Source organism: Leptopilina heterotoma, unplaced genomic scaffold, assembly GCF_015476425.1.
Source record: "Leptopilina heterotoma isolate Lh14 unplaced genomic scaffold, ASM1547642v1 Lhet_166, whole genome shotgun sequence".
Lineage (NCBI taxonomy): Eukaryota > Metazoa > Arthropoda > Insecta > Hymenoptera > Figitidae > Leptopilina > Leptopilina heterotoma.
The window spans coordinates 1,814,149-1,837,179 of record NW_025110882.1 but is presented as its reverse complement, the minus strand read 5'-3'; the positions used below and the strand labels follow the sequence as shown (position 1 = coordinate 1,837,179).

General features: G+C 27.6%; 5 protein-coding genes across 11 annotated transcripts; 1 reads left to right on the top strand and 4 right to left on the bottom strand.

The window, feature by feature from the left end:
* Window position 1: 1 nt before the first annotated feature.
* LOC122499138 (locomotion-related protein Hikaru genki-like) lies at window positions 2-2,748 on the top strand. 2 transcript variants are annotated; one of them, XM_043607264.1, is made up of 9 exons: window positions 2-335; window positions 653-741; window positions 879-1,041; window positions 1,160-1,333; window positions 1,411-1,545; window positions 1,635-1,778; window positions 1,846-2,055; window positions 2,138-2,317; window positions 2,394-2,748. In XM_043607264.1, exons 1-9 carry the CDS (start codon window positions 254-256, stop codon window positions 2,597-2,599), a joined length of 1,383 nt encoding a protein of 460 aa, XP_043463199.1. In that variant the 5' UTR covers window positions 2-253; the 3' UTR covers window positions 2,600-2,748. The 2 variants fall into 2 exon arrangements, with proteins under 2 accessions (XP_043463199.1, XP_043463197.1); XM_043607262.1 differs by having other exon boundaries at window positions 647-741.
* A 649-nt stretch (window positions 2,749-3,397) lies between these two features.
* LOC122499139 (integrin-linked protein kinase homolog pat-4) lies at window positions 3,398-6,209 on the bottom strand. Of its 2 annotated transcripts, none has more exons than XM_043607266.1 (8): window positions 6,108-6,209; window positions 5,272-5,377; window positions 5,003-5,168; window positions 4,677-4,869; window positions 4,529-4,609; window positions 3,986-4,428; window positions 3,662-3,892; window positions 3,398-3,599 (listed from the first exon to the last, which is right to left on the bottom strand). In XM_043607266.1, exons 2-8 carry the CDS (start codon window positions 5,358-5,360, stop codon window positions 3,453-3,455), a joined length of 1,350 nt encoding a protein of 449 aa, XP_043463201.1. In that variant the 5' UTR covers window positions 5,361-5,377; window positions 6,108-6,209; the 3' UTR covers window positions 3,398-3,452. The 2 variants fall into 2 exon arrangements, with proteins under 2 accessions (XP_043463201.1, XP_043463200.1); XM_043607265.1 differs by having other exon boundaries at window positions 6,052-6,202.
* Window positions 6,210-6,894: 685 nt separating this feature from the next.
* Window positions 6,895-14,940, bottom strand: LOC122499136 (alpha-mannosidase 2). 4 transcript variants are annotated; one of them, XM_043607260.1, is made up of 8 exons: window positions 14,631-14,939; window positions 12,068-12,210; window positions 11,811-11,929; window positions 11,300-11,392; window positions 10,502-10,674; window positions 10,272-10,423; window positions 9,728-10,196; window positions 6,895-9,610 (listed from the first exon to the last, which is right to left on the bottom strand). In XM_043607260.1, the coding sequence occupies exons 2-8, from the start codon at window positions 12,084-12,086 to the stop codon at window positions 7,471-7,473; spliced, it is 3,165 nt and encodes a 1,054-aa protein (XP_043463195.1). In that variant the 5' UTR covers window positions 12,087-12,210; window positions 14,631-14,939; the 3' UTR covers window positions 6,895-7,470. The 4 variants fall into 4 exon arrangements, with proteins under 4 accessions (XP_043463195.1, XP_043463192.1, XP_043463194.1 ...); XM_043607257.1 differs by having other exon boundaries at window positions 11,811-12,210; window positions 14,631-14,940; XM_043607259.1 differs by having other exon boundaries at window positions 10,272-10,405; window positions 11,811-12,210; window positions 14,631-14,936.
* Window positions 14,941-15,022: 82 nt separating this feature from the next.
* Window positions 15,023-17,519, bottom strand: LOC122499137 (aquaporin AQPAe.a-like). Its single transcript, XM_043607261.1, has 4 exons — window positions 17,303-17,519; window positions 16,218-16,396; window positions 15,970-16,113; window positions 15,023-15,893 (listed from the first exon to the last, which is right to left on the bottom strand). Exons 1-4 carry the CDS (start codon window positions 17,325-17,327, stop codon window positions 15,450-15,452), a joined length of 792 nt encoding a protein of 263 aa, XP_043463196.1. The 5' UTR covers window positions 17,328-17,519; the 3' UTR covers window positions 15,023-15,449.
* A 2,021-nt stretch (window positions 17,520-19,540) lies between these two features.
* On the bottom strand, window positions 19,541-22,098 carry LOC122499128 (zinc carboxypeptidase-like). 2 transcript variants are annotated; one of them, XM_043607245.1, is made up of 7 exons: window positions 21,981-22,098; window positions 21,499-21,664; window positions 20,895-21,410; window positions 20,744-20,831; window positions 20,242-20,444; window positions 20,020-20,104; window positions 19,541-19,767 (listed from the first exon to the last, which is right to left on the bottom strand). In XM_043607245.1, exons 2-7 carry the CDS (start codon window positions 21,646-21,648, stop codon window positions 19,565-19,567), a joined length of 1,245 nt encoding a protein of 414 aa, XP_043463180.1. In that variant the 5' UTR covers window positions 21,649-21,664; window positions 21,981-22,098; the 3' UTR covers window positions 19,541-19,564. The 2 variants fall into 2 exon arrangements, with proteins under 2 accessions (XP_043463180.1, XP_043463179.1); XM_043607244.1 differs by having other exon boundaries at window positions 22,041-22,078.
* Between the last annotated feature and the right edge of the window lie 933 nt (window positions 22,099-23,031).

Sequence of the window (23,031 nt, the reverse complement as noted above, 5' to 3'; positions counted from 1 at the left end):
ACTTGACATAGCGAGGGATGATTATATCAAAGCTGTTTACCGCGCGACAACGGTGGTGGAATTGCACGGGTGTTTATCGTCCAACAACCATGAGGTTGGAGGAAATTTGAAGAGTCGACAAAAAAATGTAGACGACAAAAAGTTTCGCGACTCGATGCGGACAATGATTACATTTAAATTATTGTTTAATCAACAAGTTTCAAAATTCTATTTCAACTCCTCCCAGTTACATACCTAGAGCTATATTGGCAATATGATCTTTAATCGAGTTTGGTTTGTGTTTCTGTTGCACCTCATCATCACCTCATCATATAACAAATGTTATGGAAAGCAAGGTTTTTTCAACTCTTATAACTATAAAAGTAGCATAAAAATTACTTGCACGAAAATTATTAACTCTTTCGCAAATGGATAAAACCGCGCGCAGAGTTCAGAAATACAAAAAATTATATTGCAATTTTAAAAACAAAAATTAATTTGATACGCCGCGAGAGTTTCAATGCATTGAGATTTATTCATATTTAATTTTATTATCAACGAATAAATTTAATGTTATTATATGTTTTTGTTTATTTTATTGGAATAAATAGTTTTAAACGTCTGTTAATTTGCTTAGACATAAATTATTATAATTTTGGCTTTCAAGTTGTAGGAAAAGAACAGCAGCAGCAAGGGCAAGCATGTAAACTGGAGGGACTACATCCACTTCTCATTGTAACGTACAAGAACATTACAATATCGGTGATTATTTTTAAAATAAAATACTAACCTAATAATAGGTCTCGATTCGTTTTAGTTTTTTCAATGTACCTAATATTCATTTTAAAAAAAGATGTTTTAATTATATTCGAGACAAGATTTAAACAAAAATGTTTTAGGTGGATAAGATTACAGTTCTTCACGATGAAAAAGTGCAACTTCGTTGTCGAGAGCTTGGCAGATATAAACTGATTGGAGATTATCTTCTTCATTGTCGTAATGGCAATTTTAATGGTATTATTCCAACATGCATTCCAACTACTGCCATTTCTAATTACACAGGTATCACACACAGAATAAAAAATATCTACTACTTTTTTTTTTTTTTTTTTTGATATAATGACTACGCGCGCACTCGATTATTAAAAATTTATTCATTTCATTTGCATTCAATTTACAGACAATGTTCCTCCGACAATCATGTTTGGACTACCAGCAGGATCAGCTGCGATAGAACCGTCAGGCGTATTGGCAGTTTTTCCTGGAAGTATTCTACACTTGGAATGCCTTTTTTCCAGAAAACTTGGTAATCCAGAATGGACTTGGACATCCGCCTTTCGACAACATTTAACTGGTTAGAATTAACGCACGCACGCACACACAAGTGTTTTATTATCAAATTTCTTAAATTGTAAATATATCAAATTGTAGGTTGGGCAATTGCTGCTACCGAAAGAGATGTAAAATATCGACTCTCCATATATTATGCAAAAACACAAGATAGCGGTCTGTACATTTGTACAACGCCTAAAGGTCTTACAAATTCTATTCAAGTTCGCATTTCAAGTAAGCACTTGAACAACAACATTAACGTGTGTATTTCCTGCGAAAAACTACCTTCAATCAAATTTATATGTTGCATACATTCTTTCTAGATATTCATTGTACATCAATAGCGACCTTAAAACCACCTTTAATTGGAAAAATGGAGGGAACCAGAATGGGGCAAACAATAAAATTTAAATGTCCTCTCGGATATAGATTAGAAGGACTACCCAGCATGACTTGCCAATATAATGGTATTTACAATTTATTGGAATCCGCTATGTTTTAAAACATGTATATGTATATATAATTGTTTTTTAGGCAAATGGTCAGCTGAAGTACCCCATTGTGAAGCTATTGTCTGTCCACCCATTGAAATATCAAATCCCAAATTACAACTTTTGGAACATAATAATAGTTATGGAGGTAAAGTTGTATTTTCCTGTATGTGGGGAAGCCAAATTTCAGGTTCCTCGAGTATAAAATGTGAGGGTGATGGTGTTTGGAGTGATTCGATACCAACATGTATAGGTAAGTGCGCGCGCAGTTGTTGTTTTAATAATAATTAATAATTTATTAAAAATTAAAAATAAATATACATTCTTTGTGTCAGAAATAATATGCCCAGCACCAGTCATACCGAGAAGTGGTCGAATAATTGAACATGCAATAGCAAAAGTACATAAAGTTGGTGCTTTAGTGAGATTTGCTTGTTTACCTGGTCATCAGTTACTAGGAGAAGCATCTATAATTTGTCTTGAGAATGGCAAATGGTCTCATCCACCACCAATTTGTAAGTCAATAATTATTATTTCACAATCAAAAGTTCATTCTTCTCAATGAGCGTTATAATCAAAATATATGTATAGGTGACACCAGATGCCCCTATCCAGGTGATCCACTTTATGGGCAAATAGCCCCACTCAAGTTTTGGTACAAACCAGGTGACAATATTCAAGTAACGTGCTCTCCTGGATATGTTACACCTCTTGAACCTGTAAAGAAACCTACTTGTCGGGAAAATGGTATGTGGAGTAGTCCACCACCTCCTTGCAGATCATACAAGGATGTTTAATTTCTCTATATGTTTTTTTATATAGCCATAGACGCTGATTTTCAGCATGTGACACGCAATTATTTAATATACAATTCATTTTTTATATTTTCAATTTCTAAAAATACAATCTCTTTAACAAAAATAAATAAATAAATAAATAAAAACAATTTTTACCATATTATATAACGATTTCATATTATATGCAACATCATTTTTATCATTGAAAAATATTTAGACTTTTTAATAATCCAGCAAATATTATTTAAATTCCATTGCTGTGTGTCAGAGTGTGTTCTTTGTCTCAATGCAACACCAAATTTCATAATTTACCTACAACAATATACCACTGACAATTTCTTTTTAGATTATATATATATACTCTTGACTACATAAAATAACAATTATATTTCTATTTAATAAAGATTTATTAGTAAAAAATATATTACAGTATACAATTGAGTTTTAAAATAAACAAAAATTATAGAAAGAATAACATTTCTTTTCCTTCAAAGTATAAATACATATATAAATTTATTATTTTAAATGTCATGAATCATTCGTTAGATTAAAAAATGGAAAGTCTATACTATTTTTAAAAAAATTAAAAATCACAACATAATAAATATTATTAAAAAGAATACACAATTGGGTTTTAGTAATACTTTTTTAAATATTATTATAAATAATTCAAAATGTTATATTTGTTAAAATTGTTTTTTTAGAATCATACTAAAATATAGTTTATATAAAATTTATATATATGTATATATAAATATTAAAAAGGAATTTCGGTTATTGTGCACACACAATATTATATAGTAAGGCATCATTTTTTTTTTTTTTCAAAGCACCACTATTAGAAAAGATGATTTTAGCGTTTCATTTTATCAAGAATTGGTACAACCATATCAAATGATGGTCGTTTTCCAGGATCTTCATTCATACAAATTCTAATCAACTTTGCTAGATGAGGAGAGATTCCAGGTGGAATACTAACTCGCAAATCTTCCAATGCAATCTAAAAAATTTATGAATTATTAGATACTCATTTTAAATAGATAATCATTAATTTTTTTTCACCTTCATTCCACATTCCATTGGAGAAAGATCTGCAAATGGAACCTCCCTAGTTGCCAATTCCCATAATAATACTGCGAAACTCCACATGTCACTTGCTTCGAGATTTATATCATTTGGATTTTTACATAATGATTCGGGAGACATCCAAGCAGGTTCATAAATCCGACCAATTTCTTGAAAAGAAAATTTGAAATCTGCCATATTTACACGAGCTGTCAAGTCTTCGTCAATCTAAAAAAAAAAAAAAGAAAGAAAAGATTTTTTCAAAATATATACATATTATATTTCTATTAAAGAATAACAATAAAATAATTAACAATTTACCATAATATGTTTACTGTTGAGATAAAATCTACATCGATTCTGTCTTTCTAAACCATGAAGAAATGCCATTGCGCGAGCAACATCAAGTGCCAATCTTAGTGCTCTTGCTGTGTCGACTACAACTCCTGTTCCACCATGTAAAAGACGATGTAAACTACCGCGTGGCATATATTGCGATACTGTCGCCAATCTAGGAGGATGATTCACACAAGCTAAAACTGGTAGTACATTAGGATGAGAAAAAATTCTCAGTTTCGGAAATTCATCATTAAAATCTCTTGAGATTCGAGCCGAACATTCACGTAAATTTAAAAATTTTACGACAATATCGTTATTTTGCCAACGACCACGCCAGGTTTCACCACTTGGTGTGTTTGACAATTCAGTGTGGAGTGACAAATCAGACATACTGATACCCTTGTGCCGAGATAAAGTAGCATCTCCTATAATACACACACGCAACACATACATTTATTTTAAGAAAAAAGGTTCAATTATTGTACACGTATATCAACAACAACAACAACAACAACAACAACTTACGACTTCTGGTTTTCAGACCCAACCAACTTTGATCCTTAAATTGAATTTTTTTCAAATCCTGTCCAAACTCAACTGCTAAATCTAAAGCAAAATAATTAAATATTTTAATCAAGCAAAAGATGACAGTAATAAAAATGAAATTACCAACCGTGCAATCTTTTGGCCATGGGACCTCTTGCCTTATCTAAAGGAGTATCACCATCTTTATTAGCAATGGAAACTAAAGCTCCAGCAGCTACCAATTCTTCTGCGATTCCTTGATCTCCCCAAAAACAAGCATAGTGCAATGCAGTATTGCCGTGCTCATTTGTCACATTAACATCTGCACGGTGTTTCAATAGCTGAAATGAATAATAAAAAAAAATTCATAAAACTGCTGCTGGTGCTGCTCTATTATTGAAACTTTAGTTTTTATAGAAATTATATAAACATTAAATATAAATTTTTTTGAAATCATCACCCACCGTGACTTACCAATTGAACAATATCTCTGTGTCCGTGTGCTGATGCAAGATGCAGTGGTGTATCATCTCCACGGTTTGTAGCATTAATACGCGCTCCTCGGCAAACAAGTAATTCTGCTAGCTTTGCATGACCTTCTTTGCTACACCAATGAAGAGGACTGAATCCATGATCATCTCTAAATTTAATTATTTCAATGATATTTTAAATTAAACTTTATATTTGAAAAGTTAATGAAAAAAGAATAAATCATTTACCAATAAATTAAAATAAATCTTTACCCTTGATTCATATCATGCTCAGTATCATCTAACCAAACACGAATTTGCATTGCATTTCCCTCTCGACACCACTGAAATATATCTTCCATGTTGATGAGGTAAAAACCTATTAATAATAAATTTATAAATATCAACATTACATGATGTTTGAACAATATTCAATTAAAAAAATATGGGTAAATTTATGTCTTATTTTTAGATGCATGTAAATTTTTTTGTTTTATATATTTTTAAATTGTGTAGTAAAAACAGACTAAAAAATGTATGATTGTGTAATATATATATGTGTGTGTGTGGGAGCTTCAGCACATTGCGCCATCGACATAATGTATGCGACATACCTTCACCAATATTTTAAATTAAAAAATGTGTGCTCACAGCAAGTATAAACCAAATTACACTTTCATTTTATACATTTAAAATGACTTTTATTAATAATTTTAAAAAATAAACAACGCCGATCACTGAAAATTTATTAATATTGATAAATTTTATTATTTAAAAGAAACCTTTAAATTTGTCCCATTTTCTTTTGTTTATCTTTATCAATAAATATAATTTTTTTTAATAATAATTTTATTAGGTATTATAAATATATTAGCATCAATTTAATTTTCAATATTTGTTTGCACTTGGAAAAAAAACATTAATAAAATTTTAACATTGCCTTCTCAAGAAAGATTTATTTTAATTACACCGAAAATAATTATTTTTCATTTTCTCTAAATTGTAATGTGAATTTTCATTAAGAAACAATTAGAAAATTATTTTTTCACGTACACCCTTCCACTTCTTTGTTGATGTTTTAAGTATAATTAGTAGTTGAGCATATTAACCAAAACACAAAATCTTCTATATATGACTGTCTGCAACTGCAACTATACGTTACTATACTGTGTGCTGAAGCAGAAGGAAGCACCAATATAGTTATATGTTGAGAAATGTCTAACGTGTGACGTCACATTCGGCCGGTAATGTCACAGAATATTTAACCAGTATGCAATGTTAACTATTTCTTCTTCTTCTTCTTTTTCTTCTTCTTCCTACTATAAAAGAACAAAAAAAAATAGGAAAAATAAAATAAATTTCTTATTATTTCATCAAATATTATTTTTTAACGTTAATATTATATTCTGTATAATTTTTTTAATTAATTCATATATTAAAAATTACACTTTTTTTTAATACAAAAAGCTCTAACTCAATTTGCATTTATAAATGTATATATCCCAAACAACTCTCTCTTCAATTATTATTAGAAAGAATAGTATTAAAGAAACAAAATCGGGGGAGAGAATGTGTCAAGACACTAAATTGTATTCGTTTATCAACGAAAAAAATTGTTCTCTTAATAGTAAATTAGTTAAAGATAATAGAAGAATATTGTCACAAAAATATTTAGAAAAAATAGACTGATGTTTATAATCTGATAATAATTGTTATACAATTAAATATTAAATTAAATATTAAATTAAAAATAATATTGGAATAAATTAAACAAATTTTTTCGATTAAAGAAATTGAGTATTGGATAAAAATTATTTCAATGATATATATCGCAACTATATATAAAAATGCAAGTTTAAGAATTATTTATACAATAATATTAACTGTACATGAATATTATACATTCTTTACTTTAATGGCAATAATATTATAATATACGTTTATAGTATATATACAGTGTATTTTCAGCATATATAATTATTTTGTTTTAAAATTTTTCATGAATATTTAATCATTTTTTCCAAGTTTATTGCACTTGTTATATTATACATTATCATTCACGCATTCTCGGGAAAGAATATAAAATGAATTATTATTATTTATATAAAAGCAAGAGTTAATTCTTTAGCGTTTTGGTTTTTAATAAAATAAACTTAAAACCAGCAGTATTTTTGTATACATATTGCTCTTATTTATGATTTTTTTTTTACATATGCTGATTGAATCAAGTTTTTTAAAAAATAATGAATCATCCCAACAGACACGCATTCACATAGTTTTCTCTTTCATGTATACATCATTGTACATATTATGTAGATTGCAATAAATAAAAATGAAAAAATGAAACAACTTGATTTTTAGTAATTTTTGATGAGAAAACAAACATATTTAATTACATAATTATATTTATCAAGATATCCATACAAACAACATGAATATAGTACAACGTTGCGTTATGAAAAATACCCAATTTTACCTTAAAAATTTAATTTTGTAGGTTTGAATTTCCATAGGCTTAAGAAAAGAAAAGATTTCCTGAAAACCATTTCTCAGATATCTTTCTGTTTTAGTACCAGTTAATGAGGTTTTTGTAATATTAAATTTGGCTACTGCTTTTGTAAAAAAAAATTCTTTCCCAAAGTTACGAAAGGGAGAGCAGTGTGTGCTGGTATCGATTAAGCAGCTATATCCTTGCCTGTGGAGCACCAAAAGAGCACTATTGACAGGAAAATAAGGAAGCTTAAAATCGTGATCAGTTCTTAAATTGACCAAGTGAACATCACATGGAAAACTTTGACTGACTAATGGTGTTTCGGGTGCCATTTGATAATTCCCATCATCCACAACAAAAATGTTGACAGGATAATTAAGTGAATTGCTGAAATGATTTGCTATTAAAGATGGTTTTGAATATTTATCACCGTTGTTGTTGTTGTTGGTTTTAATATCTTCAAAAAGTAACCAATGTTTAATTATAGTTTTTTTATTGTCCAGCAAGCCTTCACCCATTCCCCGTGAATCATCGTGTAGTGTTCTTCTGTCCAACATAACTTCCAGCCAGCCTGGCTGGTAACTTGCTGCTCCCTGAGCATGATTAACAAGTAAAGTTAATCTGTGCGCGGTATCTTGTATGTATGCCATTGTTGTTATTGGGAAATAATTACCTTCTATACCAATTCTTTCAATTTTCGTTCTTTTTATCATTTGATGACCATTCAAGTCAGTGTAAAATTCTGGAGGATCTCCATTGAGAATATCTGTTTGTAACCTCATGAACATTTCTGTTTCTCGATTTTTTGGAGGCGCTTCAAAATCCACTACATTTCGAAGATGGATAGCCTCAGAAAGGTAATTGCTGTTGTCATGATAAATTGCAACCTGATGCGTCAACAATTTTCCATACTCAACTGTTAAACGTGAGCTTATGTTACCAGACACAATATATATTTTTTGATGTGTTGATTCAAGTATATCTTTATCCGTGTCCCTGAGATTTGGGTCAGGCATAAAAAGATATGCTCCACTATGAAATTGAGCAGAAGAATAAGCAGCAAATTGAATAGAGCATTGCATAATTTTCGAATGCTTTGTTACCTGTTTCAAAAATCCACTTTGTCGATCAAATACGAGTTTAATCTTTTGATTTTCTAATTGTATGTCACTAGGTGGAATTGGTTTTACTGGAAATAGACCAGCAGCAGCATCTTTATTACATTTATTGCAATAAACAGTAGAGATCGCGTCAGTCGGAATTTCGTCAATTTGATAGATATAGTATGTAGCAATAGAGAGTGGTTTTAAATTAGCTATGAATAAAAGTATAAATATGTCATGTGCAATGCCCGTTGCATTCATAACTGGAGCTATTTGATAAGGAATTGAATTTTTATATGGATCCAAGACTTTTATTTTACACGAAGTCACTTTTAAACTAATTACTTCTTGTCTACTTTGAGCAAGTGAATTAAATAAAATAATTCTCTTATTGCCTTCAATTGGAATTTTCCTAGCAAGTTTTTCATAACTATCTCTATCAGATTCAGATAATACATAATTAGTTTTTGTCGACTCTGATGCTGCTAATGATTGGATTGCGAAACTTTGTAAATTTGTCATGTCGGTGATGGATTCAAATAATTTGAGAGCATAATCCTTCATAACAAAGGATTTTGAAGTGCCGGTAATTGCATCGTGATGTTGAAAAAGTCCTAAATTTCTTCTCGCCTTCACTAATTTTTCAAACCAAGCTTCATAGAGTTTAAGCTCTCTTCCATCTTTTTCTTTTTGTTTTGCAGTATTAAGTGCTATAGTGTAAAGAATCTCTGCAGATCTTAAATTACTTTCAAGTTCTCTATCTAAAATTTTCATGTAGGGTCTCGTAGTAAAATAACCACTCCAGTAAGCAGGCCTGCCTTCACTAAAAATATCTGAATAAACGAAAAAGTCTCCTTTTAAACTTGGAAAATGTTTCATTCGTTTCTTTATCTCTTGAAAATAATCTTTTGGAGTACCAAATACCACTTGTGCATTATATTCATTGTTGTTGTTTATATAATCTATAAGAATCTTGTAATTGGTATATTGTTGGTCCCACTCGATTGCATAATCATACCTGCAATAAAAAATATCACGTCTTTTCAATCTCATCTTTTATGGAAAATACAATAAAAATCAATTTAATTAAAAAAAAAAAATAAATAAATAAATAACTTATCATCACACTACTAACCTAAAATCGTCACCTAAAGGCATCAAAACAACATTGTGAGGAAATAGAGAACCCGTTTTTGAGTATTGTTCTATCAACATTTCTGCCATTGCCTTGACATTATTTGATGTGATGTCAACTGCTCTAACAGAATATTCTGTATATTCACCACGAATTTTGCGAAAATCAAAGTTTAAACAAACATGAGGATGAGGTCCACAAGAATGTTTAATATTGTATATATCAAAAGGTTGATTATGTGTCAAAATATCAGCCATTCCATCCTGATCCCATGGCTGTCGCCAAATAAAATCACCAAATTGTTTCTTAGCAAACCATTGCTTCCAAGCATAATGAATCCTTTGAATGACTGTTCCAGTTAACCCAGATGCTTTTAAAAAATAAGGAATAGTGCCACCATGTCCAAATGGATCAACTGCCCATCCTGATTCTGGCATTATGTCTAAATTAGTTTTTAACCATTGATGACCTACATTATAAAAATATTTTTAAAAATTATATAATTTGTCTACAACTCTATCAAAATGGAATATATATTATATACCTTCAATTAATTGATCTAGCATAGCATAAATGTGTGAGGTTGCTTCATCAGACATAACCCAACCTCCAGTTGTAACCTCCAAACGGCCCTCCTTTATAAGACGCTTAACTATAGCTTTTTTTGTTGGATGGGCACTTTGCATATAAACAAAACTTTTCTTAATTGGATGCTATTTTAGGAGAGAGACAATCTTAGTAGAATATATATATATGTATATATGATAATCTCACCTTTCCCACCAAAGTGATAAAAATGATACTTCGCTCCAGATAAAAGTCATATTTGGCCATTGCTGAAGTTTTGATACCATATTATTTAGAATTCCCCTGGTAGTGCCATGAAAATACTGATCAAAAGTTTTCAACCATCCAGGATCAGTATGACTGTGCGGGACAAGAATGACCTGCTCAAAATGATACACCAACCCTTTATATGCATGTATTTAAGATGACATTGAAAGAATGAGTTTACCTATACTCTGTAAAAATTTCTTGTGTAATTTTAATAGATGAAGCATAAAAATATAAAAGTTTGTATATTTTAATAAAATTATGTAATATATGTGAGAAAAAATCATTCTTTCCGAGTCAAATAAAAAGAGAAATAACTTCTTTTTTACGTTTCGACGATAACAATCGTCCTCATTATCAGAAACGATAAAACGTGTTTTTCTGATAATGAGGACGATTGTTATCGTCTCTTTTTATTTTACTCGGAAAGAATGATTTTTTCTCACATATATATAATAATAATTTTCGACCGAGTGATAAATTCTACTTCATATATAAAATTATGTAGGTAATATTAGTGTGCCATTTTCTTTTTTCATCGTGTATTGGATTTTTCACAATTCGCGCAAATTGATATTGAAATTTCAGCGTAGGTATCATATTCAATTGGATGATTAATTCATTTATAGAATTGTAATAATTGAATGTATTTTCATCAAAAAATTTTAATTTCTCATAAATTATCAATTTATCTGCCTAATATACAAAATGTAAATATGGAAAACAGATTTTTTTTACCTTTAAGGGTGGTCGAGTAGGGCTTTTCTTTAATTCAGCATATCGAGCTTCAAAACTATCATCCCAATATTCACGACTTCTCATCCATGAAGGCTAGAAAAATATGTAGAAGAATATTTAGTGGCATAAACTTTTGATTGCAACATGATACATAAAGTTGATGTCTTGATTTTTCTTAAAAATTTAATAATTTTCTTATCAAGTAGTCGACAAATAATTCAGCATATTACACAAAAAATAATCATTATTGTAGAAAGCTTTCAATGGGCAAGCTTTCTACAATTAGCAAGCAACATGTCCTCAAAATTTGCAGCAAGCTGGCCAGAATTTTGCCCGCATCAAGTTTCAAGTGCAAGCAGCTTACTACACACCTACTGCAGGGAATTTTTAAGACATTTTTCTGCAAAGTTTTCTTTCCATTTTTTTTTTTTCAACTTACGACATCATCACATTATAAACACAAAATTGTATTCTAAAAATGCATATTGTATTAAATGTATATTATATTTACCTGAAAATCAAAATTTTTAAATTCTTCCTGTGTATCAATATCTGCTTTTCTAGGTTCAATATTAGGACATAAATTATGATTTAATTCAGACGTTATGTTTTCTTGTGAAACCTGAAAGTCTAAAGTATTTGGATGACTTGAAGAAGAAGAAGAAGAAGAAGAAGAAGAAGTCGGCACTTGAATTTGACTGACATAATATAGACATAACAGCAAAGACACAAATATTATAGAAAATATAAATAAACGGGCTTTATTACGTCTTAATAATTTATACATGTCTGCACCAACTGTCCAACAATATCATGTAAGAAAATTTTCAAATCATGACAATCCATTATTTCTCGTCATATTTCTCGCATTTATCGGAAGCTTTTATTTCTGGATAGTCTTCTGCAGATACCTTAAAAGATATTAAAAAAGAAATTGTAACATACAAGGAAAATATTATACTAATAAAAAGAAAAGCCAAACATTATACATATTTTACAATTTTAAAATTCACTTCTCTCAGATATACAGGAATCCATTGATTCATTAATTTCTATGTGATTAGTGGTTATAGTTTTTGTGACTATTTAATAGAGAAATCTTGCAAATAACTATAGAAACTACTCACTCATTATTTATACTTGATAAAAAAAATAAGCATCTACATTTTGATATTTATACACAAATAATTTTTTGAAATTTTTACACGTTTAATTAAATGTCAGAAATAAACTTTTACTAATTTCATTCATGCATAAAAAATAAAAACAATTACCATTTTTAAAATAATACTGTAAGTGATGAAACTAATCACCTCAGATATTTCAATTTTCATTATATACATCAACCCTTCATACGCTCTTTGTACAAAAAGTATCTAGATATGTTTATTAAAATTTATATAAAATTATCGAGTTTAAAAGAATTGTGATTTTAAACAACTTTATATGATATATTTATTTTATTATTTTCTTTATTTTTTATATAAATAAAAAATCTAATATCTAGACGCATTACATAAGATTAGTCGAGAAATACAGGTCGAGAGGTCGCGCGCACATAGGTCGATTGACTCGGATGCGCCATTGTTAGATGATTGTAGAAATATTGGAAACTTGGAATATTTTAGCAACAAAGAGCGCATGTGTGTGTGTGTCATATAATAGAAGCAAAACTAAATATAAAAACATTCATTTTTTAATCTTCCGTTTTGTGTTTGGGAAGCAGTGTTCTTCAATATGTTTATTATTAATATTTTAAATTGGTTTTTTTAAATTCTGTTTAATAAATGTTATAAATCTTTAAAATATTAATAGAGTTCAATTAAATCTGAAAGAAATAATGTATATCAATTTAAAAAATCAAATTTTTCAATAACAAAATATTTTTTCATTAAAAACTTGAAAAGAAATTCTTGTAAGAAACTGTATAGCTCTCTCTCTCTCTCTCTCTCTCTCTCTCTCTATGTATAATATTATAGTAAAAATTCATTTTTACAATAGTTTTCAAGTAGTATCTTATTGTTGCGGAAGTAATCTTATACTTATTATGCCATTACTAACTTTGACAATAAATAAGATGAAAGTATTCATGACCATAATAAAACTCGTGTATATAATTTTGTTTTATTTTGTTTATGTTATCAATTTGATATACCTTCGTAAAAATTGGGTATATATATGTGTGTACAAGTTAAAATATTCAATTTCAATGATTTAAAAATTGTACAAATTGAAAACTATACTTGATCTATAAAAACAATAATATTATATACTCTTGTAAATTTAGAAATTTTTTTTAATTTATGAATATTTTTCAATTAATAGGTAAAATAAACTTTTTAAACGAATACATTCGGACAAGTGGTTTTTTAATACAAAAATTACACTAAAAATAAAATACAAACAATAAAAATAATATAAATTATAAGAACAGAATTGGCATTAATACAATATTAGAATGAATAAAATAAATAAAGCGAAAAAAACAAAATAAAAATATCTTACCAATAAAAAATGTTTTTACATTACATGTCGAAGAAATTAAAAGAAATTTTAGTCCAAAAAATGGAATGTGTCATTTTGGAGTTAGTAACTGAAATTTATAAAAAGTCTTTTTGAATAAAATGTTAATTTTAAGAAAAGTGGAAATTTAAGTTAATTAATAAATAAAATAGTTTGTTAATAGATAAATGACTTGTCCGAATGTATTCGTGTAAAAAGGTTTGTTTTACCTATTAATTGAAAAAACAACTCGGACGTAAAAGCTTTTTTGAATGAATATTTTTATTATAAAATGAATACAACATAATTTCATTTTTATTTTTCATTTGTGTAATTAATTCAATTTCAACTATTGAGAAATGTAAGTAATTATGCTATAAATTTAGATAATTTAACAAAGTTTTAACATAAAAAATATGTCTTTAAAAAATTTAATTCTTAAAAGATATTATTTCAACTTTAACTATCTATACGTACAAAATAATTTAAAAAAAATTGTTATTTCACTATTCCCTATATACTGGATATACATTAATTTTATATAGATTAAATTCTGAATTTTATAAATATTTTGAAATTAATTTTAATAAATAAAAACAATTATTATGGCAGAAATGAAAAATAAAATATTTTAAAATGTGTAAAATATGTATACCTTAAAGTTTAATAAATTTTAATTATAATACATTTTTATTTCAAATAAAAATTATTAATATATATGTTTATTTATACATAGTATAGCATTAGATATTATGTATACTATGTATACTATATATATATATATATATACATAGCCATAAGGAAGGTTAAGGTTATGATTTTTACTTACGTGAATACCGTTCACCGCAGCTCTCATTGAGACAAAAAAATGACACATTGTGTAATGTTTTAAATTGTTGTTAATAATTTGCCAAAAATATTTGAGAAAAATACTTTGCTTTCAGGATTATAAATGATGAGAAAAGTATAAGGATAAGCACAGAGAGGATGTACAAAAAGGAAGCTCTCAGTATCGAACCACATGAGTGAGCGCGCCCTGTGATATTTTCATGTTGAAAAAGTTGGTGCATGTGCGCGGTATATATTTAAAAAAAAGGGCCGCACTCATTGTTTCTATGGAAACGTACGAGTATGACAAGTTTATCCCAACAATGCATAGCACTGCATTGTTTATATAAAACAAAATGCTTTCAAATAATTAAATAATAAACATACTATAAATTAAGAAAAAATATTTTTATTTATCAAAATTTTTAACAGTAGATGAATTAAATATATTATTTCAATATATGTCTCTCAAAAATTTAAATATTTTGAATGAAAATAGTCACATATATAATATGTGTCTTCACACATTAAATCAATGTAATCGAAGTTGAAACAATTTATATATATATATATATATCAAAATTGGCATACTATATTATTTAGTATCAATGAGTATTGAACATAAAAATTGATAATTATATATATTAAATATATATATACAGTACGAAAACCTACCCCACGTCAGTCATGTCCCATGAGTGGGAGTGAGAGAGACTTATGCGATTCCCATACTTTCCTATGACTGACGGATAGCTTTTCTTACTGTATATATATAAAAGAACACATACGCGGTCTTCAATGACATCAACTGTTATAATAATTAATTCTTGTCTGTTTCTATACTATTTAATGTTATAGATTCTTCGGGTTCTTTTAATGTTTTAATGTCTTTTGTTTCAAAAATTGTTTTATAAATGAAAGCAGCAACAATTGACCCACTAATCGGTCCAATCCAATAAATCCACTGTTGTGACCAACTGTTATTCCAAATTGCGGGTCCAAAAGATCGGGCAGGATTCATACTGCAACCTGTAAAAGGACCTGCGGCAGTTGCTAAAGCTGTAACAGCTAATCCAAATTTTATGGCTACACTATCAGTATTCCTTTCATTTCTTTTGTCCCAAACAGCACAAGCAATCATCATTAAAACTGCTGTTGAAATTAATTCAACAATCAATCCTTGAAAAGTACCAACATCCTCCGATAAGCTTGTAACACAAAAATCACCTTTTGGGTCGCCAAGTCGAGAGTATGGTATTACTATCTGCAAAATATTTTTTATTAAAAAAATAAATTGGACAATTTATGATAGAGTTTTGTATTTTTTAAAAATATTATACCTTTAACATTCCATACCCCAGTATGGAGCCTCCTGTTTGGCAGAGAATGTAAATTAATCCCTCAGTTAGAGACTTTTTGCCCAAAACCATTGCACCAACAGTGATGGATGGATTAACATGTGCATGACTTATATGACCAAAAATCTGCAAAAAGAAATTACATAATTTAAAAATTCTAGGGTTATTAATGTATTTTAATATAATAATATAATATATATATAATCTATAGGAAATGTATAGTAGTTTACCTGGATTACTATCATTACTGATAATCCAAAATTCAATGTGATTTGTAAATGTGATGGAGTTCCTACACATCCCATACATCCTAAGAACACTAATATTGAAGTCCCAAGAAATTCTGATAATCCTAATACAACTGTCTGTTTCAGCGTAGCTTCTTCATGATGAGTTATTTCCCTTACTCCTAGTTTATGAAAAATTTTGGATTAATTTGCAAATTTAGTTAAATGACAATTTGCTTTAAGGAATTATTTCTATCTAATGATTATTCAAATAAATAAACATTATATGGAATGATCACACAAACAAATATATATTTCTTATTATTCTTGAAATAATTGCAAAATGTATAAGTAGTATAGTGAAATCTCGCCGTAAGAAACTTTCTTTATTAGTATAGCTGCAAAAAATTTCTTATGTGTGCAAATTGAATATTGCTCGTATATATAAAAATTGCGTTTTTGACCACTTTTTAAAATCGACAGATTTTAGGTCTCAAATTATTGGGTCACTCTGTATATATATATGCGAAAAAGGTCAAAAGGTGTAGAAAATCATGATCGTAGCGGAATTTTCAATAACGTCATTAACGCGCGCATGGTTAACATTAAACATTTAGTTTCTATTTATTATTTATAGTTTTTAAAGTTTATATACTTGTAAAGACGTTTAATAAATTTTTACAAACAATATTTTTCATTTAAAATGAAATTCTCTCAAATGGTATGTACAAAAAAGTAAAATAATATTATATATTTCACATAATGTATAAAAACAGAAAAAAGATATTATTTTTAATTTTTCCATAAAACACTGTAAAAGTTAATAAAAGTATAAATTTTTGAAAAAGTAAAATGTATTTAAAACATGAAATAAAAGAATTTGAATTAAAAGAAAAAAATTATTTATTTCCGTATAACAAAAGTTGGGTGTACACAATTAATAATTTATGCAGCAATAATAATAATAATAATAATAATAATAATAATAATAACTATCATTTAAAAAAAGCACATATTTTTAAAATTAAAACCAATTTTTTGACTAGTAGGAAATTGTAAATAATGGGAAACTTGTAGTAGTAACTTACTTGAACGAATGTTGGATGAAGACATAGTTGTAATATATTTAATGAAAATAAATTTAAATAATATCAATAGCTTATGACAAGATAGAAGAAATAGGAAATTTAAAAATTGATGCGCTTAAATAAATTTCTGTAGAGACAACTATGAACAGCGCTCACATACTTATGATCATATCAACAGCCTCGTCACCTTATTGCGCAAAGCAAAGACTCGCTACTGCTGAAAATAAATTATAAATAAGAAATTTTTTTGAATTCAAATAATATCATTCAATAAAGTTCACAATATGGCACATACTCATCTCAGTATCTTAAAAACCTACATAAAACATATATGTAAGATAAAAAAAATAAAAGAATAAAAGAAATGTTTCCATATACTGTGCGATTGATCATATAAAGACACGTCACAAAAGTATTTTTCCAAAAACCTTAAATTACATGCGCATTCAATTGTATTTAGATAAAAGACATACACAATAGAATGTGAAGAAATTTTTGTCCTAATATTGTTATCTAGAAATTTTGTGGTAAAATTCCATGCGTCTCCTATATACTATGGCTGGTGCAAAGTTGTGAGCCCATGTTTTTTAAATTTAAATTCCTATATTTAATCTAATGATTCACAAAGTAACGAAATAAAATATTTAAATATTTCAGAAAGCGAAAATAGCATTGCACTAATTTTTCTCCTCTATTATTATGTAATGGTGCGGGTCGGCTTTAATTTCAAAAAAAGTCCAACAGTAGTATAGTTTTGAGAGTTTCTATGGATATATTTTACTCCAAATGTACATCATTAGTATAGAATAAATTTTCGAGACAAATTTTTCTTTAAAATAATAATAACAATAATAATATTTTAATATACCTACACAATTTATTATTAATGATATAATTAAAATTTTGTATAACAAAGTTTAAAAACGTTTGTTAAAAAGAATACAAAAGTATTTTTTGAGTTTCCGAATTAATAAATTAATGTGAAAAAATGTAAAATATTACGAATTGCAATTTTAAAATGATTTAAAAAATGGAGAGTAGGATGATTGAATAATTTTAAGATGATTAAAATATATGAATTAATTAATTTAGGGATATAATGTTAATTAAGGGGGGAACCCCAGTTGTAACGTTAAAAAAAGTGCCTTTTTTCAAGAATTTTTTCCTAATAAATCATAAAACTCTTTTAAAAATATTATTTATTACCTATAAGTACATACATAAGACCTTAATTTAAGAAGAAAAAAAAATTTTTTATCCAAAACTTTCTGAGATATGAGTCATTGAAGTGACGCTTTCAGAAAAAAACTTGAATTGCGGTGACCAGCATTCCGCAAGTACAGTTTTTGTCTGAAATGCAAAAATGAAATTATGATTTACATTTATTATAAGATTATCTAGTTCCCGATCGAAGGATTTAAAAAAAATATTTGACAAAATGGCATCCTGTCAAAGTCATGAGCATGATTTTGGTTAAATAATAAAAGTCGATTTTCAATTGTAGAAAAAAAAGTTTTGCATAAAAAAAAATCCTTTTGATCGGGAACTAGATAATCTTATATAATAAATGTAAATCAATTTCATTTTTGCATTTCAGACGAACTATACTTGTGGAATGCTGGTCACCGTAATTCATGTTTTTTTCCTAAGGCGCCGCTTCTATCAATAGCTCATATCTCAGAAAGTTTTGAATAAAAAATTTTTTTTTCTTAAATTAAAGCCTTATGTATTTGTACTTTTAGGTAATAAATAGTATTTTTAAAAAAGTTTTATGGTTTATTAGGAAAAAATTCTTGAAAAAGGCACTTTTTTTAACGTTCCAATTGGGGTTCCCCCCTTAATTTTATAAGATAGGTGAATTGAAAAAATTTTTTTAAAATCTCATGAGCAAATTAATATAATGGATAATTAAATTAAACCAGTGTTAAACACGTGTAAAACATGTACAAGCATATACATATGTATACATATATTTATGAAGAGTTTGGAGGCATAACAATTTTTATCGTTATTATTGCAAAAGAGTGCGCGCGGTGATATGTTACGCATATATAATCGAAATTTTTTTCCAATAATCTATATAATAATAACTGTACTCAAGATAAGAATATATGTAAACTAACTTTATTGTTTTTAGCTGTATTTCATAAGTAAATTTATAAAATATTTTTTCTTTAATAATTTGTCGGAATGAAAATAATAAAAAGATTACACAAGTAAATAATAAGGCAAAATAAATAAATATTATAAACTGATATTTATTCAAGTCCTTTTTGGATAACCGAAGCGTGCAGCTTCTTCAAACATTGCAATTAACGAATCAACTATTTCTTCACCATTTGGAGTAATTTGACTTGCAGGAAGTAAAAAGCCATATCTGCCTTTGTCACGAAATTCATATGTGAAGACAACTGGTAATTTTAATGTACCCTTTACCCAATCACTGGAACTTCCACTCGCAATGTCTATAATAAAATACAAATATGGGAATTTAAATTTATGAATATTCCAATGTCCTAATAAAAATATTGTTTCTCAAATATTTTTGTTTCTGCTTTTCAACAGTACAATAAATTAAAATATTCCAATGATAAAATGTTCAATTCAATTGGATGTTATTTATACGCAAGAATATTGACTTGAAAAAAAATTTATCCTAAAAGATTTGACAAATTTCCGCAATACTGCTGATGACAAAAAAAGTCCTATATACTTACAAATGGTTTCGGCAATATTTCCTGTAACATATTTTGTACCATATCTTTGCTGAAGAGCGGCTATTGCCTTCTTTCCCATTGACAACTAAAAAAAATGTATATTCAATTATGAGTTAGTTGTATTTAGAATTTTAGATTTAATTGCAGTTGAAAGAATAATGAAACAGCAACAAATTTATTTAGTCTATATGTAAATAGATGAAAATATTTGCGTTTTCACACCTCTTCATCGTAGTTGTCTAAATGTGATTTAGTGTGACCATAAGGGAACATCAACAGTTGAGAATAACTATGGAATGAAATATACGCAAATATTTCATTAGAAATTGATTTAATATAATTAGCCATTGATTTTGTTTCGGGTTCACTAAACTCCTCTGATCCAGCATAAGTTTCAGCACAAGGAAAACTGCTTGCACCACCGGCTGAAACATGTGAGAATACATTATTTATAATAATCGGTTAATAATCACAAAAATTGAGTAAATCATATACATTTTTTATTATAAAGCAAAGTAAAATGTTCAAGTATGTATTAAACATAAAAAAAGAAAGTTGTACTACCTTTGATAAAAAAATTTTCTTTACACACAAAAACAATCGCATTAAACAATTTACATATATACATATGCGGGCAATAAGATTTTAAAGTATAATAACTATAAATAACCTTGTAATAAATTTGTATTAGTTTTATGCCATTCATAACAATTTATTCACTTACACATCCATTTGAAACCCCAGTTTCTGTTGGCATCAACTCCAGGACAAAATTTGTTTTTCTTTGATCTCGTCTTTCTCCATAAACGATTCTGTAAATAAAAGGTTTAGGTTTATTCAAGATATTGAGAGGACTTTCATTATTGAATTATTACCTTATTATGAGTATAAACATAACCATCGGGATTAAAGCTTGGAAATATGTACCAATTGTAATTCTCAGCAAGTTGTCGAATACTATTTTCTTTACTGTTCAGCAATTGATTAATAAGATACAAGGCTGTGGCAGGAGTTATCCATTCTCGAGCATGAATTCCTGCTTCTATAAAGATACCAGGATTTTCTTTTTTGTAAGAAATTTTCACACCTTTTATAGAACGACCTTCTGTGGTTTTTCCAGCATCAACAACTTGAACAACATTATGATTTTTAGACAGAGACTCCAAGTGGTCATAAATTTCATCCAATGTATGATATTCATTAAAAGCAAACTCTGAATTTGTCTTTTTTCTTGGATTTTCGGTGTCGATTAGACCCTGAACATTTTCAATGAATGTATTGTAATTAATCCCAATAAAATTCATTCTATTTTCAAATTCAATAGTTTGTTCAGGGGCCACCATTAAATCAACAGAATTGTTTACAAAAGCAGGTCCATTCCAAAAGAGAAACTAGACAAAAAAATATTATATTCCAAGTATAAACAAGTAGCATACGCAAATGAAGACAATAAATAAATATTGTTTCATTAATTCTTACATTATCATCCTGCTTTATTTGATTTAACAAATCAACATGTTGTTCAGTTTGAGGTAAAATTCTATAAACTTTAAAGTTTTCAAATGTGACTTTTTCATCTGTAGCTAAAACTACCGCAATGGTGAATAAAATATTTAAAAACAGACGCATTTTGCATTTATAAATCCTGCAAATAATAAAAGGAAATTATTGCATTTATGATTGTATATACTATATATATATATATATATATATTAATCAAAATTAAAAAATTCCAGAGAAAAGTTTCTTTTGTGTATTATATGACTCGGAACGCATTATTATTGTTTATATGAATACTTGAATAAATTAATTAATATTAAAACATGCCAACAACTTATGTTTATATACTTGATAACATGATTTATTTTTATGAAATTAAATTTTTATTGAAATATATAGGTATTACAAAAGTATTTCAATATTATAGAGAAGAATTGAACGAGAAAATATTCTGTACTCACCGCAGTCACACCCCCATTAAAGGTGCAAGAAAATAAAATCACGAGTTTATATATACTTACCTTGAAATACCCCGCTCCAACATAAAATGACAAAGAATTCAATTCCTCTAAATAGAAAAAAGGAGAGATGGTACATAAAAATCAATCAAGAAATTGAAATCTAAATCAAGATATAATACATATTAAAAAAACATTCCTAATTGATAACAACGATATATAATCATACGATAAAATATATATTTCTGATAAAAATGTCTACAATAAAATTCAAAATTTAAATTTAATAATATTAAATTTAAAATGACCTACTTTGAAAATGCTGGTAAGAATATATTTGCAAATATCAGCCTTGCGAAAATGTTAATGAGAGCTTTATGTTATAGTGCGCAAAAAAAACAAACCGGATTTAAAAAAGGACATTTGTGAAAATGGATCGATCATTTTCTTTAAAATTTCAAGATGCCCATAAATTACGTAAGACATTTTTTTGGAAAATTTGACACCCCTCCCCCCTCGTAAGATATTTTACATACATTAGCGCCATTTTTCCTATTGTTCGTAATTTATGGACGGCCCCTATGTAGAGTTTTAAAAAAATTGATTTTTCTTCATTTCCTTAAAAATTTTTTACTTATACAATTATAAAATAATTATTGTCATCCAAGACATTTTTTTGAAGAAATATGCAAAAGAAAAAATGTATATAGCAATTTTTATGACCGGAATAACATTAGACATTTTATCTTAAAAAAATAGACAACAAACCTGTAAAACTTGATGTTTTTACTTCCTGTTATTTTCTACGGATGTAAATTGACCTAAAAACACAGCATTTTTTCAATGTTTTGAGAAAAATTGTAAAACTTGAAAAAAGTTAAGTTAAACCTACAGTTGGGAAAATAAACTAAAAATAATTTTTTTAATTCTCTTCTTTTAAAACAAATTTTTTGAAATGAAATAATTATAAATAATAACATTATATATTAAAAAGTGTCCATTTATAATATATATATATATATATATATATATATATTGCTTGGAATAATAAATC